The following is a 17,910-nucleotide window of genomic DNA, read 5'->3' as shown; positions in this document are numbered from 1 at the left end:
AGGTCTGGTAACCTCTTCTGGCCTACAGGCATACACACAGAAGAATATTGTATACATAATAAATAAATAGATATTCTTTTTTAAAAATTTCCCTAAACTGAGTGAGGCAGTGTAGGCCTTATTAGCCCAGCCCTGGGGAGACAGAGGTAGAATTGCTATCCTTGAACTTGTTAAGTTCCTTTCTCAAACAAAACAAAACCGTGAACTGTCCTAGAGTTTTAAAAACAATGATACTCTAAAAGGGGAACAACAACAACAAAGACAAGCACCATTCCATCTCTGGTAAATCAAGAGACTTCATTCGTTTGGGTTACAGTTTTAAACCAAATCACTGTATTCCTCTGGACCCCACTGTTCTCATTTATGCATTATATTATTATATCATTATACATATATATATATATTTCTCATTTATAACTCAGTGAAAGACTGATGAATTAGCACGTCCGTAATCCCAATGCTGAAGAAACGGGAGAAGGGTGTGTAGAAGGGACAGAATATTCACTAGAATTATGAAATTTCAGTGAAATAACATACAAGACAAAGCAATTAGCACTAAGATTGCCATACAACAAGCATTTTGTTGGTACTGGTACCTTTGTTGAAAGGTAAGGCCATAGCCACAGACATGGCAGGTGCATCTCAGAACTGGATCTCAGATGGTGAAGCTTTGGATCCCTCCCTGCCACCCCATCTGTCCAGAACCACCTTCCCAACCCCAGAGTGCTAAATTGATGAAGCTAAAAGGGTTTAATCATGTTGGTATATTTATATGTAAATACAAAACTGTACCACTATAAGATATTGAATATGAACATTACAATTATTTACTGAATCTGACTCAGTCCATTGATGTTAAATACAAAATGAAATGATTGTAAAAAATAAGAATATACACATTCAAAGATCTTATTACAGTATAAAATTATTGGGTCTGACCAGCTGCCAACCTCATCATCTGGAGTAGGGGAAGATTTAGGGGGGTTCAGTGGAGTTTTGTATGAACACTGAGTGTTGAGAACTCTTGATTCTATTCCTGGCGAATCAGACTGGGGAAAGACAGGATCAAGTTGGATGGGCAGGGGACCAGTGATTGCAAGGAACTACCTCATCCAGCCAAGGGGATTATTATACTTTATAAGGACATAGAACACATCTAGTTTGAGGTCTAGGATCTGGCAGGCTAGCAGGCAAGGAGAACTGGGCATCTCAGTCGACTAGGAAGAGTTACACAAAGAAAGGGTCTTTCAATGAAAGAAAAAGGGGCCCCAGCTTGTCCTCCCAGGAAGGGAGTTTCATAGTAGGTTCCTCTCGGTCACTCCAGGACCTTTTAATATTTTCTCCTTTCTTTTAAGATTTCGTACCGATTACTTTTGGCTCTGGCAGCTCTGTAAATTCATCTCTAGCCTTGGACCCCATTGCTGGGGTAAGTAAGACAGAGTTTGGAATCACAGTGGAGGTCTGTTCCCCAAATCAGCAAGGTAAACAGAAAATTTGTTAGATGGAGGACAACCCATGCTAAAGTGAACCAGTGTTACCGTCGTCAGTATTTTTGGCTCCAACAAGCATTGAGTCCAAAGGGAAAGATGTCATTAAGGAAGAGGAGCCTGTGGCTGGGAAAAAAGTATATGTTGTCTTCTATCACTCTGCTGTCTGACAACATGAGCATGATCCCCAATCCCAGCTAGTTCAGACTAGTCAGCAAGGTCCAAGAAGCAAAGAATGCTCAACTGTGAGTTGAAGCCCCAGGAACGTCTACAAAGAGTATCTGTGTGTATATGTATTTATAGAATACAACCATATTATCACATACAGTATATATTATATACACACATACATATGGATCCATACACATAAGTGCACATACGTACACGCGCACACACACAGAAGGACAGAAAAGACTGGAATACACGCCCTATGTATAAACGTGCTTGGCACTCGGGATATTCTCTAGAATATGTAACTTGGTCAAGCTCTCTGGGCAGGAAAGTGAATGCTCACCAAACCTCCCTGTCAAATCCTAGCAAAGGGAAGGAGGAGACTTCTAGAAGAATGGCATTGGGAGATGGGGGTTCCTTCCCCACTTACCTCAGGGACCCTGGCAAAAATCAATAGCCACAATTTGGTTTTAGTAAGGCACAGTTCAATAGCAGGTGCTAGGAATTAAGAACACATTGCTGCTGGCCCTTTCTAGTGGCAATTTCACCACATTTATCTAGCCAAAGGAAAAGGCTGCCTTGCGTGCACATGTGCGCTGGGAGACACAAGAAAGAGGTTGATCCATGGCTTCAGCATAGCTGATGGCAACCTATAGGCTCAGCGGTGTCCAGGGTAGTTTAAGGAAGGCTGGCCAGCAGGTGGAAATTCGTGGAACAGCTACTGACCCTCCATGGCCAACAGGCTGTGACCAGAGGGAACCATTCCTTCCTTCTCTGCAAATTCCAGAATGGCCTTGTAGCAAAAGTAGTACTGCTCAGGGGTCTGGATACTGAAGGCCCTCTGTGTCCTCATGCGCGACACTGTCTGGAACACATTAAGGGTGCCGAGCTCCTCTAGCTGTGCCAGGCAGATGTCCAGTGAGCAGAAGGTACCTGAAGAAGGAAGGAAATAGTCATATGAGTGTACTTCCCCATATTCTTCCTTTTACCAAAACAGCTTGCAAAACTGGATGAATGAATTCAAAGGCAAGGGTCTGATGGCAGGAGGACTTAAGTCTAATAGTATCGCAGGATGTGCTAAAGGCCAGAGTCTCCTGTCTCTCAGGACATACATGGGAGGAACAAGAAGAGTAAGTAGATAGGTGTTGAAGACGAACTTCCTGCTTCAATACCAGACAAAGCAACAGTACTTCCACACCCGATTTCCAGAGCTTGTGCTCTCCAGGGGTCTACTACTAATAGATTTTTCTTGGTTTTCCTCCCCAGGGGACCTCTGACCTTATCAAGTCAGCACACATTTTATTTTATTTTTTTATTTATTTATTTTTTTTTAAAGATTTATTTATTTACTTATTATGTATACAGTCTGTTTGTACGTATGCCTGCAGGCCAGAAGAGGGCACCAGACCTCATTAAAGATGGTTGTGAGCCACCATGTGGTTGCTGGGAATTGAACTCAGGACCTTTGGAAGAGCAGGCGGTGCTCTTAACCACTGAGCCATCTCTCCAGCCCCAGCACACATTTTATTAAGCCACAGCTGTTAACCAGATCCATGATGAATAACACAGAAGTCAAGCAAGATGATACAAGCTTAGAATCCCATGATTGGGGAGGCTAAGCCAAAAGGATTGCTGTGAATTCCAGGTCAGACTGGACTTCATAGTAAGATGTGGTCTCAAAGAAACAACAAAAAAGAGGAGGAGGGGGGCTGGAGAGATGGCTCAGTGGTTAAGAGCATTGCCTGCTCTTCCAAAGGTCCTGAGTTCAATTCCCAGCAACCACATGGTGGCTTACAACCATCTGTAATGAGGTCTGGTACCCTCTTCTGGCCTGCAGTCATACACGCAGAAAGAATATTGTATACATAATAAATAAATAAATAAATAATTTATCAAAAAAAAAAAAAGAGGAGGAGGGGGAGGAAGGGAAAGATAAGACCAGCAAAGGGAAAAGCGGCCCCAAGGAGAGGGCCAGCTAATCACTCTGGGAACCATAATCATGGTGATGACAGAGTTGACAAGGTCAGAAGATCACTGATGATAGAATGTATAAAACAACTCTAAGAACGTGGTTCGTAAATTATATATTTTGGCAAGCAGTATCCCCAGCATAAAAAATACAAAAGAACATTGAAGAGTGATTATCAACGCAGTTTGCCACTAAGGGAATGAATGAGTTCTTTCTCCAATCACAGACATGCCCCAGGCTTCTAGTTCCTCCTCTTTACCCCACTATCAGCAGTGTAAGAGGTACAGTACCTGTCCTGCCAATGCCTGCACTGCAATGTACCACAATGGGTGGCTCGGGGCACTGCCCTTTGGACCGTGCTCCCAGGCTGCCGACAGCCAGGCTCTGCTGGTTTCTGACCACTCTCAGAAAGTCAATGAGGGAAGCTGCTGAGGAAGGGACACCATAATCTGGCCAGCTCAGGAACTGGAAGTGGGTCACCTGGCGTTTCTGCCGCTCCTTAAATTAAAAAAAGAAAAGAAAAGAAGAAGCAAAAGTTAATGCTATCATCCCTATTTACTCTGACTATCCTGGGCTTTTCCAGGTTCTTAACACCTTAGCATTCATATCAACAAGGCTCCTGTCTTCTGGTCTCACCTTTCATCACAGCTGCTTCTCTACCCCAAACCCGAAGGAAGGGCTAAATGTTTGGGGAAGGCAGACTGCTATATAGTAGCAGTGTTTATTTTTCTTGTTTATTTTTGTAGTTTAAAAAAAAAAGGGGGGGGGGGCTGGAGAAATGGCTCAGAGGTTTAGAGCACTGACTGCTCTACCAGAGGTGCTGAGTTCAATTCCCAGCAACCACATGGTGGCTCACAACCATCTATACTACATTCTGGTACCCTCTTTTGGACTGCATTGCAGACATACATTCAGGCAGAACACTGTATACATAATAAATAAAATAAACCTTAAAAAAAATATAAGTATTTTAGGCTAGACAGTGGTGGCACACGCCTTTAATCCCAGCACTCGGGAGGCAGAGGCAGGCGGATCTCTGTGAGTTTGAGACCAGCCTGGTCTACAAGGTTCCAGGACAGGTTCCAAAACCACAGAGAAACCCTGTCTCGAAAAAACAAAAAAAAAAAAAAAAAAAAAAAAAAAAAGTCTTCCAGCCAGAGAAGTGGTATTCCCTAGGAAGAGCACACCGACTAGTTGTTCAGTGCCAGTCAGTTCTGCAAAAATAATACAGTAGTTATATGGACTCAACAGGTTATATTTAAGAATATATATACATATATATACACACACACAAATATATTTACACACACAATATATACATATGTATGTATGCACACACAAATATGTATATTCATGCAGTAACAGTAAGAAAAAAGCTATGCATTTGAAGAACAGGGAAGGTTTGGAGGGAAGAAAGGAAAGAGAGAAATGTAATTAAATTATAGTATCAAAAAAAAAATCTTGGGGGCTGGAGAAATGGCTCAGTGGTTAAGAGCACTGCCTGCTCTTCCAAAGGTCCTGAGTTCAATTCCCAGCAACCACATAGTAGCTCACAGCCATCTGTATTGAGATCTGGTGCCCTCTTCTGGCCTACAAGCAGAGCACTGAGAATACTGTATACATAATAAATAAATAAATCTTTAAAAAAAAAATCTTGCTTAAAAAAAATTGTCAGGCACGGTAGGACACACCTCTAAATCCCAGAATGTGGGAGACAGAGGCAAGCAGAAGGATTTCTGTGAATTTGAGCCCAGACTGGTCTATTTAGTGAGCTCTAGGCCAGCTAAGGTTACATAGTAAGAGACATTGTCTCAAAATAAAACCAACATATTTATCCACTTAATGACTTACTCCATTCCTTCATGAGTATACATCTATGTGTGAGCGTATGTACATGTGTGCATATGTACACATGCAAGCCCAAGTAGAACATCAGGTGTCCTCCTCTCACGTTCTGCCTGTTCCTTTGAGGCAGAGTTCTTTCTCAACCTGGAGCACATCTATTCTTAGCTAGGCTATAAGCCAGAAAGCCTAGGAATCCTCTTGCCCCCACATCCATCAGAATTGTTTACAGGTATGCATGGGACTCCCAGCTGATGCATGAGTACCATGATCTGAACTCTCATTCTCACGCTTGAGTAGCAAGGTCTCTAACAGCTAAGCCAGCATCGCTCTAGTTCCTTATTGTAGTTTTCTAAGACAAGATCCATATTGTGTAGTCCAGGCTATTTTCAATTTATAATCCTGCCTCAGCCTCCTGCAGGGTAGGATAATAAGCATGGCTTAAGACCCAGATTCCCAACGTTGAAAGTTTAATTTCTCTTTAATGCCACTCTTGTATTGAGATGATGACTATATTAGTTTGGAAGGTGGGTGTGTTTGTGTTCCAAGTACTGGCTTGGAACTTACTATGTAGACCAGGCTGGCCTTAAACTCATAAGAGATCCAGCTGCCCCTGTCTCTGGAGTGTGGGATTAAAAGCATACACCACATAACTGGCTTCTCAGCTGAATATCTTTAACTTGTTTACAAAAAAAAAAAAAAAGCAGTTTATAACCTCCTTAAAATCCTGTCTATTCTCTTGAGAAATTTTCTTTTTTTGTTTTTGTTTTGTTGAGACCGGAACTCAATATGTAGCCCTGGATGGCCTGGAACTCACCGTATAGGCCAGGCTGACTTTTTTTTTTTTTTTTTGGTTTCTCTGTGGCTTTTGGAGCCTATCCTGGAACTAGCTCTGTAGACCAGGCTGGTCTCGAACTCACAGAGATCCGCCTGCCTCTGCCTCCCGAGTGCTGGGATTAAAGGCGTGCGCCACCACTGCCTGGCTAGGCCAGGCTGACTTTGAACTCACAGCTATCCACCTGCCTTTTCTTGCCAAGTGTTGATTAAAAGTATGCATCATCACCCTCAACAAGAACCTCTTTAAAGGAGCTTCACTAGTTTTACGAAAGTGAGAAAAGAGAAAGCTTCATTTACCTCTGTGTTGTGAATTTCTAGAGTTGTTTTCTTATAATGGTTCATGTTCTCCACTCCTAGATTAGTCACCGTGAGGAATCCAAATCGGATCCGAGAGTCTTTTTCTAAAGGCCAGTACTGTCCACATTTTCTCCTTCCGCCTTCCTCGAAGCTGAAGACAGACAGAGCAAGGTAAGTTTCACTCTTCAACTAGCAAAAAGCTTCTTCCTACCACAAACTGCTGAGCTCCTAGGCAGCAATGTCATGTGATCTGCAAAGCTCCTGAAGTCTGCCACTGATGCTTGGCAGAAAAAGAATGAAATCTCTCCATTCTAAACAGATGATAAACAGCTAAAGTACCTACACATGTCCGGTTGGCAGATATGCATGGTGCATTAACTATATCATCTCACTTACCTGGGATAAAGAGAAGGAAAAACAGAGTGAGGGCCAGGCCTAAGCCACTGCTCAGTTTCTTCTCCACTAAGGAGGGGCCCTTGGCTGACACAGCACTGGGGAAGACAAGTCCTGGATGTGACTAGGAGGTCCACAGACTTCACCTCACCATTTTTCAGTGGCCTCAGAATACTCTGAGGTGATACTTCTCTTAACTACAGGTGGCTATTAGCAGGGCCCTGAGGAAGGGAACTGAGCAAACATCTTTTCCTTTTCCTTTTCCTTTTCCTTCCTTCCTTCCTTCCTTCCTTTCTCTATTTGAGAATTGGCCATCCTGGAACTCTTTTTGTAGACCAGGCTGACCTTAAATACAGCGACTTGCTGCCCTAGGCCTCACAAATGCTGGAATTAAAGGCATACTGCCCAGCTATCATCTTTTTGTTCTTCCCCATCTAAAATAGGTTATAACTAATGATGAAACTAATAAAATATTAAATTCTTTAAATCTGGCAGAATCGCCAAATTTCAAGAACAACTCTTGATTCAGAACTCCCTGCCTCATGTTCCCCTCCCTCCTGTTTCCTCTTGAATGAAGAGAAATGAAGGAAGAGGAAGCAATTGAAGAAAGAAGGAAATGAAAAGCAAAGGGACTGGGGATCCAGCAGCCAGAAGCATCTTCCCTCTTGAGTCGAGCCTTCTGCTTGACAGCGCTTCCTCCAGTGAATAAGGCCAGGACCCCAGGGCGGCTATAGGGAGCACTGGGTCCCTAGAATTAGGGATTAAATATCTACAAGGCTATCTCTTTCTCCACCAGACCTCAGCATGTCAGCAAGTAATATGCCATGGCTTTCCTAGTCACTCAGGGTCATGGTAAAGGCAGGGAGGGTATGGAAAAAAGACTAACTTACCGGGTGGTCATTACAATCACCAAAACTTTTTGCTCCCAAACCATGAGCCAGAAGTCACGATAAGTATTCTCCAAAGGGCCTGGAATGAAAGGAGAAGACGAAGAACAGACTCTTCAGAAATGCATCTGTCTTTCTTCCAAATAGTAACTCCAAAGCACAGATGTAAGCTCCCTGCTTTTCTTTCCGTTGTTGCTGCTTTTCTGAGAGAGGGTCTCTCCTAGACTCAGACTCACTCTGTACTCCAGCATGACCCAGAACTCCTGTTCCTCTGGCCTCCCCTCCCAAGTGCTGCAATTACAAGTATTCATGAGCCACCACAGACTTCCTACTTTTATCTCTGATTTTTTTCAGAGAGGTTCTCACACCAACCATAACATCTCAGTATGAGTATTAGAGACATAGAATGACAGGGCTGGAGAGATGGCTCAGCAGTTGAAAACTCATGCTGTTCTTTTTTTTTTTAATATTTATTTATTTATTTATTTATTTATTTATTATGTATACAATATTCTGTCTGTGTGTATGCCTGCAGGCCAGAAGAGGGCACCAGACCTCATTACAGATGGTTGTGAACCACCATGTGGTTGCCGGGAATTGAACTCAGAACCTTTGGAAGAGCAGGCAATGCTCTTAACCATTAAGCCATCTCTCCGGCCCCTCATGCTGTTCTTGCAGAAGTCCTAAATTCAGTTCCCAGAACATATATCAGGTATCTTAGTGTGTAACTCCACCTCCAAGGGATCCACAGGAACCTGCATTCACATGCACACATCCACATACAAACATACATATACATAATTAAAAATAAAATAAATCAGGGCTAGAGAGACCAGTGGTTAAGAACAGTTGTTGATCTTGCAAAGGAACTGGGTTGAATTCCAAGCACCCACATGGCAGCTAAGAGCATTTGTAATGTAAATTCCAGAGGATTTGATGCCTTCTTCTGGTCTCTGTGGGTACTGCATGCATGTGGTGCTATACATGCAAACAGGCAAAACACCTACACATATAAAAATAAAATTTTAAAGATGAATAAAAATGAATCTTCACCAAAAATAAAAGGGAACAGAATGTTCACAAGTGAGCCATATGCAGAGAGCACTGTTAAGACCTCTCAGAGCCTGAGCCACAGCGCCTCAGCAACCTGATGGACCAGTGCCACTGACCTGTCTCACCCCACCTGACCCTCAGTTTCAGAACAATTAACTTCAAACCACTGGCTCAAGTCCCTCAGGACTGGGACCTAGTCTTCTTCAAAAGTCATTTCATCCCTCAACTTACACACGTACCCTCCCTCAGTTCCTTTCCCTTTTTCGACAGGGTCTTACTGTAGAGCTTAGACAGGCCTGGAACTTGGGACCCTGCCTCCCTGGCTGCCAGTGTGCAGGAATTAGGCATGTGCCGCCATGCCCAGCTTTCTTTCTCGACTTTCTCATCACTATATAAGACTTCTAGTAGTCTTTGTTAAAATGATTATCACTATTGTTTTGTTAGTAAGTATGGGAGCAGGTGTGCCACGTGAACAAGTGGATCCATGCTAAGAACTTGTATTTTGGGCTGCAGAGATGGCTCAGAGGTTAAGAGCACTGGCTGTTCTTCTAGAGGTCCTGAGTTAATTCCCAGAAACTACATGGTGGCTCAAAACCATCTATGAGATCTGGTGCCCTCTTCTGGTGGGCAGATATACATGAAGACAGAACATTGCATATCTAATAAATAAATAAATTTTTTTTTAAAAATCATCAAAAAAAAAAAAAAAAGAACTTGTATTTTAAGTCTGTTTTCTCCCACCAGGCCAGGACCACAAGCACCTTTACTGTATGAGCCATCTCACCCACCCCAATTCTGATATTTTTAAATCATTTATTCTTCAAAAAAGTTAAAGTGAACTTTTTTTTTTTTCGAGACAGGGTTTCTCTGTAACTTTGAAGCCTGTTCTGAAATTCACTTTGTAGACCAGGCTGATCTTGAACTCACAGAGGTCCGCCTGTATCTGCCTCCCGTGTGCGTGCTGGGATTAAATGTGTGCACCACCACCGCCCAGCTAAATTGAAGTCAACACACCTATTTCCATCATCTCCAGAAGTTGCCAAGTGAATTCTCACAATTTTTTCCCCTTGGAATATTTTTGCTTTTATCTTTTAAGTCCTGCCATCTCCCCTGTTTTTTTTTTTTTTTCCCACCTGAGACAGGGCTTCTCTGTGTAACAGCCCTAGCTGTCCTGAAACTAGCTCTAGTAGACCAGGCTGGCCTCAAACTCACAGAGATCCACTTGCCTCTTCCTCCCTAGTGCTGGGATTAAGTGTGCCACCACTGCCAGGCTCCCCTGTTCTATATACTAATTTTCACAGCCATAAAGATTTTATTATTTTTTTCTAAGTTGCTAATACCATTCTAAAGTGTTTTTCCTGAATATCTTTCTCCTTATAACTTAATCCTAAAGTTGCTTCGTCATAATGCAGCAATGAATCTCTGACTCTGTTCCTTTGTACTGCCTCCCTCATCTATAAAAGCATACCATTTTTATCCAGTTTTTAAGATTTATTTTATGTTTACTTTTGTGCATGTGTGTGCTTATCTGTAGGAATGCATTCCAAACATGTATGCATAACTGCAGAGGTCAGAAGAAGGTGTCTGAGTGCCTAGACCTAGAGTTACAGGCAGTCATGAGCCTCTCTATGCAATTACTAGGAACTGAACTCTGGTCCTCTGGAAGAGCAGCAGGTGCTGAGCCATCTCTCCAACCCTCTATTTTTAAGTGCTGAATCTTCCTCCAGGCTCTCTATGAGCAGGACACTAAAGGGATTTCCTCTCTCCTAAGCTCTGGATGATATGACTGGTCCTAAATACTTTAACCATTTAATTTATAGCATCTTACATCAGACATTTAAGAAAGTCACAATTTCGGTAAATAGGATGTGAAGGACAAACGCCGTTTGGGAAACTGACCTTTTCTATTTAGAATCTGCTCAATGGTGAGCACACTGCAATAACTCCTCAAGATGATTCTTTATGCCTTCCAAGTGTTTTCCCTCTCCATTTTCAGAAAAGCAGGGTAACATCAAGGGTTAATTTAGACCCAAAAGCCCATTGGTTCTACTACTTCTCTGAAAGTCTTTTAGTAAGCACCAACATTTGTGTGTGAAATTTTAAAAAAGAGTATGTCTGTGTTCAAATAGCCATTCATGTATGCGCATTGAAACAACTGCTATCCACCTTGTTTTGGGTTTAGTAGTATTTTGTTTTGAGACAGGTTCTCTCATTGGGACCTGCCAATTAGGGTAGGTTGGATAGCCCCTGAGCCCCAGAAATCCTCCTATCTCTGCCACCTAGTGCTGGGATAACAAGTGCCTGACAACAGTACCCACTTGGTGACTCACTACCATCCATCCCTCTAGTTTCAGGGGATCGACAACTGCCTTCTGGCATCCATGGTCACAGCATGCATGCACATACAAGCATGCAGGCAAAACACTCATACATGTAAAACAAAAACAAAACAAACCTTTAAAAACAAAAACAGAGCCGGGCGATGGTGGTGCACGCCTTTAATCCCAGCACTCGGGAGGCAGAGGCAGGTGGATCTCTGTGAGTTCGAGACCAGCCTGGTCTACAAAGTTAGCTCCAGGACAGGCTCCAAAGCCACAGAGAAACCCTGTCTCGAAAAAGAAAAAAAAAAAAAAAAAAAAAAAACAGAGAAAAGAGGTGGGAGGAGCACCAGCCTAGTCTACAAAGCCAGACTCAGATAGATAGATAGCTGGATGGATGGATGATGGTTGGGTAGGTAGTTGGGAGAGAAAAGGGGAGGGTAGAAGAGGGAGGGAGGGAGGGAAATGGACAAAATGCTATTATTTCACTGGAGAGATGGCTCAGTGGTTAAGAACACTAACTCTTCTTTCAGAGGATCCAGGATCAGTTCCTGGCACCCACATTGGCTCACAACCACTCCAATTTCAGAGGATCTGATGGCCTCTTCTGACTTCTGTAGTCAATGCATATATGTAGTACACAGGCACAAATGCAGGTAAAATACATACATCACACGCACACACAATAAAAATAAGAAGGAAAGGAATTTCAAATGATCTCATCTCAGGATAGAGAGAAGGCAGTAGTATAGCTTAGTGGTAGAGCTTATGCTTAGTATGCTCAAAGCTCTGGGTTCAATTACCAGATTCAAAAGTATGAAGGGAAGCCGGGTGGTGGTGGCGCACACCTTTAATCCCAGCGCTCGGGAGGCAGAGGCAGGCGGATCTCTGTGAGTTCGAGGCCAGCCTGGTCTACAGAGTGAGTTCCAGGCCAGGCTCTAAAACTACAGTGAAACCCTGTCTGGAAAAACGAAGTATGTGGGAGATCCTAATTTGGGTAACTTACCTTTTTCTTCTAAATCTTTTTCTTGTGCCTTTAAGAAAGTTTAATCCCTCTATCTACCTACCTTGGATTTTATATCTGGTTTATCAGATATTCTGACTGCTCAGATGTCCCAGTTCCAACAATAGTTTTGGTTTTAGGGTCTTTTGTCTCATTGTGCAGCACAGGCTGTTCCTGAACGTAGAATCCTACGCCTGTCTCCAGCTGGTATCACCCTTACTTAGCCACTGCTCACGGTCTGAATGTGGAAAACCAAGTGTACAAAGAGTGCATGTGGGTCAGTGGGAGAACACCTGCTGGTCCATGTGAAGCCCTAGGCTTGACCACCAGCAGTGGGGAAGAGCTAGGAGATCAAATGTGTGAGAAGCACAAGTAGGAGCATTTAGAAAAGGCTGGGGTTGGGAGATGCGGAAAAGTGTTTTATTGCCTTCTTGATGTTCATATTATAGTAATGCATATCTGTTGTGATATATTTAGAAAGTGAAGATAAAAATCATTCATTAACTCCTAGAACCAGTGAGAACACTAACATTTTGCAGCATCTCTAAGACCTTTTCTATGTAGGCTTAAAGATACAGGCAAATAAAGTAGTTAACAACATACCCTCCCCCCATGCATAGTAAATCTTGTTTTATGTGACAAAAACCACACCTGTTGAGACTGGAGAGATAGCTCAATAGTTATGAGTGCTAGCTGCTCTTCCATAGGACCTGGGTTTGACTCCCAGTACCACCATGGTGGCTCACAACCATCTGTAACTACAGTTTCAAAGGCTCCAACAGCTCATCTGGCTTCCACTGGCACCAGACATGCAAATGTCATACAGACATACCTATAAGCACACAACCATACACATAAAATAAAATTTAAAATAATTTCCCCCCCCAAGATAGGGTTTCTCTGTGTAACAGCTCTGGCTATACCAGAACTCACTTTGTAGACCAGGTTGGCCTCGAACACAAGAAATCTACCTGCCTCTGCCTCCTATGTGTTAGAATTAAGGAGTGCGCCACCGCCGCCTGGCCTAAAATTGTTTCAAAATACAGCTCCTATAATTGTATTTGCTGGGTGTATGGACTGTGAGAATGCTGTACTTTATTTTTTTATTTTCATTTATTTATTTGTTTGTTTGTTTGTTTATTTATGTTTTTCGAGACAGGGTTTCTCTGTAGCTTTGGAGCCTGTCCTGGAACTATCTCTTGTAGACCAGGCTGGCCTCGAACTCACAGAGATCCACCTGCCTCTGCCTCCCGAGTGCTGGGATTAAAGGCGTGCGCCACCACTGCCTGGCTAGTATGCTGTGCTTTAATGGATAGTCTGTTCTTAGATATTTAGAATCATTCTAAGACCTTAAATATTTTTGTCAGTGTTTGCTTTTGCAAAGAAGAAATTCTTTGTTTTATTTTTTTTTTTCGAGACAGGGTTTTTCTGTAGCTCTGGAGCCTATCCTGGAACCAGCTCTTGTAGACCATGCTGGCCTGCCTCTGCCTCCTGAGTGCTGGTGATTAAAGGTGGTAATTAATCCGCCTGGCTAGAAATTCTTTTTTTTAAATACTAGGTTTTTTTGTTTTGTGTTTTTTAAAATTTATTTATTTTTGATGTATGAGGGCTCTGCCTGCATGTACACATGCACACCAGAAGAGGGCATTAGATCCTATTTTAGATGGTTGTGAACCACCCTGTGGATACTGGGAATTGAACTCAGAACCTCTGGAAGAGCCACCAGTGTTCTTAACTTCTGAGCCATCTCTTCAGCCCTGCAAAGAAGAAATTCTAAGATCATAAGATGTCAGTACAAACTGAACACACCTATAATCCCAGTTCTTAGAAGGAGGAGGAGGCAACATCAGGAATTCAAATTCATCCTAAACTATATAGGGAGCTCTAGTCAAGCCTAGGTTACATAAGACCCCTTTTCAAACCAGAAAATCAAAATAAAAGATGTTAGTGAAGCTGGTTATCATGCCTATAATCTCCAGGAGGAGATTATAATTAGGACTTGGGAGAATGGGGCAGGAGGATCATGGTGAGTTACAGGCCAGCCTGAGCACTATCTCAAAACAAACAAAGAAAACAAAAGCCCCAAGGAGCTGGGGACTGCCTAATTGGCAATGTGCCTGCTGTGTGAGTACCTGAGCTGATCCCTAGCACCCAGGCTCTCTACAGCCCATGTTCTGCTGGAGCCACAGAGGTGTGACACCACACTCAGCAAACTCCAAACCAACAAGGGCTTTGCAGCTAAACCCTCTGAAAAAGACAAAGAAATGGGCTCAGGTAAAAGTTCTTGCCACACAAGCATAAAGCCCTCAAATCAAATCCAGGAACTCACATAAAAAAGACAGGCATGGATGTACATGCTTATAACTCCAGCACTTGGAAGGAAAGAAAGGCTCTCTAGAGCTTGTTGACCACTAGCCTAGCTCCAAGTTCAGTGAGAGACCCATCTCAAAGGAACAAGGTGAAGGAAGACAGAACAGGTCACCTGACGTCCTCCTCTAGATCTGTCCCCACACATAAATAAGCATACTCACGTGTCCATATACCACACACATACAAGGGGACGTCTATAGATATAAAGTTGGTTTACTTTAACACAGAAGAACCAATTCATAGAGATGGTTTCTAAGAACTTCTGACCTGGACAGAGATTCAAATTCTGGTTCTGCAACTAGCTTTATGTTCAAAGTCACCTAACCAACTGGGCCTCAGTTTGCTTAAATAAACACACATACACACTAAAATTAAAAAGAAAAACCTTCACAGACTTACTTTAATAATCAGAGATTATGCACCTGAAATATAATACATATTCTTAACAGATGACTTATTAGAAATATTACTAGTATGCATATATGGGTATATAAGAACCATTCCACTAGAGTTCATGCATGTAATCCCAGAAATTAAAAGGAAGAGGCAGAAGGATCAGGAATTCAAAGTAATCATTAACTACACAGCAAGTATGAAAAGAGCCTAAGGTAGATGAGACCTTGTCCAACTAGCGTGTGTGCGTGTGTGTGTGCGATTATTGTGCATATATATGCATTTGTTCATTCCCTTTATATATCATTATACAGCATTATAGTACCACCCAATGGAATACAGATATAACCTTAACTGATAGCGAGTCTACACTTGTCCCAGTAATTTGTCCTTAATGCCACTTTCTCCCTATAGAGGACACATTATAAGCCCCACATTACCTTTAGTTCTTTCCTTAGTAATCTACAACAGTTCTCTTCCTGTTCTTGTTTTTCATGACATTAACTTTAAAGAATTGGATCCACTTATTTATTTATTTATTTATTTATTGGTTTTTCAAGACAGGGTTTTTCTGTGGCTTTGGAGCCTGTACTGGAACTAGCTCTATAGACCAGGCTGCTCTCGAACTCACAGAGATCCGTCTGCCTCTGCCTCCCGAGTGCTGGGATTAAAGGCGTGGGCCACCATCACCCGGCTACCACTTACTTTTTTTTTCAACATAGTCTTGCTGTGTAACAGAGGCTTGACTACAATTAACTATGTAAAACAGACAGGCTTTGAACTTAGAATCCCCTGAGTAGTGGGATTATAAGCAAGTACATACCAACATGCCGACCTAGACTCAGCATGTTTTCTTGTACTATGCTAAACAATCTGAATGACTGATTTGTTACTTAAAACTAGATTCAGATTTCTTTTGATTATTATTACTACTTTCTTGAGATGGTAGAGATCACATTCAAACCTAGACATGTGCTATATCACTAAATTACATTGCCGGCCTGAATCAGATCTTTATTGTGTGTGTGCATGACGGCTATGGGCCACTACTCAAAGCTTTGATGCCCTACACTATACTAAAACACAGTCCCAAAAACGGGCTGGCAAGCAAGAACACTATAGATTTAAATCTCTAGATTTTCTCTTTGTCATAAGTTTCCATGCATGTCTGGAACGGAAACTACAAACTTATTTGTTCTCTTCACTACTAAACTTAATGAAAGACCAGGATTTTAGTGGTCACAATACACTTCCTTTAAAAATTATGCCATCTGAATTGGGTGTGGTGGTACACACCTTTAATCCCAGTACTGGCAAGGCAGACAGAGGCAGGTAGATCTCTGAGTTCAAAGCCAGTCTCATCTACAGAGCAAATTCAAGAAATTCCAAGACAACTAGGACTGTACAGTGAAACACCAAAAAGAAAAGAAAAAGAAAAAAGCCGGGCGGTGGTGGCGCACGCCTTTAATCCCAGCACTTGGGAGGCAGAGGCAGGAGGATCTCTGTGAGTTCGAGACCAGCCTGGTCTACAAGAGCTAGTTCCAGGACAGGCTCCAAAACCACAAAGAAACCCTGTCTCGAAAAACCAAAAAAAAAAAAAGAAAGAAAGAAAGAAAGAAAGAAAAAAAAAAGAAAAGAAAAAAATCTGGAGGCTAGAAAGAGGGCTCAATAGATAAGAATGATTGCTGCTCAATCCTGACTTTGGAACTTTGCACCTACATAAAAGCTGGACACAGGGGCTAGAAAGAGAGCTCATTGGTGAAGAACACTTGCTGCCTTCCCCAGGTTTGAATCCTGCACCCATACTGTGCAGCATACAATCATCCATAACTCCAGATCCAGGTCCAGGAGATCTGACACCCTCTTCTGATCTCTGTATACACCGGGTATACACAGACTGACATGCATACCAAACACACATGGACAATTAATTAAAATAAAAAATCACCTGAATTGAAAAACCATGTGTAAATGATACGAAAGAAACATGTAAGGCTAAAATAGCTTACCTTGTGTACCAATATAAGCATTCTTCTGCTTGTAGCCATCCATGAAACTGGCATTGATGTAATCTGTCTAATAATAAAAGGGAGACATTATTGCAAGTGCATGAAAACACCACTTGGTTCACAAAATAATGTATGTGTTGGGCAAGTTCAGTTCAAGGTGTGGCTAGTCTCTTCCTGTCAAGCAGAAAATGAAAAACAAGAGGGCCATTTTAGTACTGGGGGAAAAAATGTGAGTTTTACCTTTATTGGTAAGGAAAGGAAGAAAAGAAGAGGCAGGGGTAGAGGTGAGTGGAACAGTTCTTCTGTGGGCTATTGGTTCCACTCCAGCAAATATCTATAGACAGACAGACAGACAGGCAGGCAGGCAGGCAGGCAGGCAGGCAGGCAGGCAGACAGACAGATAGATATTATAGCGTTCCTTACATCAAATTATACACAAAAGTGAAGTCCTACATAATGTCATGCCTATAATTCCAGCACTCTAGAGGCAGAGGCTGGAGGATGACTTTAAATTCAAAGGCCACTCTTGTCTAGAATTAAGTTCTAAGCCAACAGAGCTACATAGTGAGATCCTCTCTTTAAAAATGAACTTATAGACAAAAACAAAATACCTCAAAACAGAATAAAGACCCAAAGAAATATGCTATAATGATTAAGCTCTCAGAAAAAAATCAAGCTGAACAAGCCATAGAGAACAAACTAATACGGAGCACCCCCATGGTCTCTGCTTCAGTTCCTGCACCCAGGTTCCTGCCTTGGCTTCCCCTGATGATGGATTATAAGTCAAATAAATTCTTTCCTCTTCAAGTTCTTTTAAGGTAGTGTTTATCACAGCAACAGAAGAACAAATTAATAATATATGCCTAAAATTCAAAAAAAAA

At 42.1% G+C, this 17,910-nt stretch overlaps 1 protein-coding gene across 3 annotated transcripts in view; it reads right to left on the bottom strand.

The window, feature by feature from the left end:
- Window positions 1-310: 310 nt before the first annotated feature.
- The window catches only part of Ptpn9 (protein tyrosine phosphatase non-receptor type 9), a 79,047-nt gene continuing 61,447 nt past the window's right edge, over window positions 311-17,910 (bottom strand). For all 3 annotated transcript variants that reach the window (XM_041638518.1, XM_041638520.1, XM_041638519.1), the window contains 5 exons: window positions 17,030-17,096; window positions 7,887-7,965; window positions 6,604-6,754; window positions 3,918-4,125; window positions 311-2,591 (listed from right to left, as the gene is read on the bottom strand). In XM_041638518.1, coding sequence (XP_041494452.1) covers window positions 2,377-2,591; window positions 3,918-4,125; window positions 6,604-6,754; window positions 7,887-7,965; window positions 17,030-17,096 — 720 coding nt within the window. In that variant the 3' untranslated portion in view covers window positions 311-2,376. The remainder of the gene's footprint in view (window positions 2,592-3,917; window positions 4,126-6,603; window positions 6,755-7,886; window positions 7,966-17,029; window positions 17,097-17,910) is intronic.

The sequence above is a fragment of the Microtus oregoni genome, unplaced genomic scaffold, assembly GCF_018167655.1.
Source record: "Microtus oregoni isolate MIOR12 unplaced genomic scaffold, Mior012 000055F_ref0000237, whole genome shotgun sequence".
In the NCBI taxonomy this organism is placed as follows: Eukaryota; Metazoa; Chordata; class Mammalia; order Rodentia; family Cricetidae; genus Microtus; species Microtus oregoni.
The sequence above is the reverse complement of the archived record's forward strand: the minus strand, read 5'-3'. Positions and strand labels throughout refer to the sequence as shown.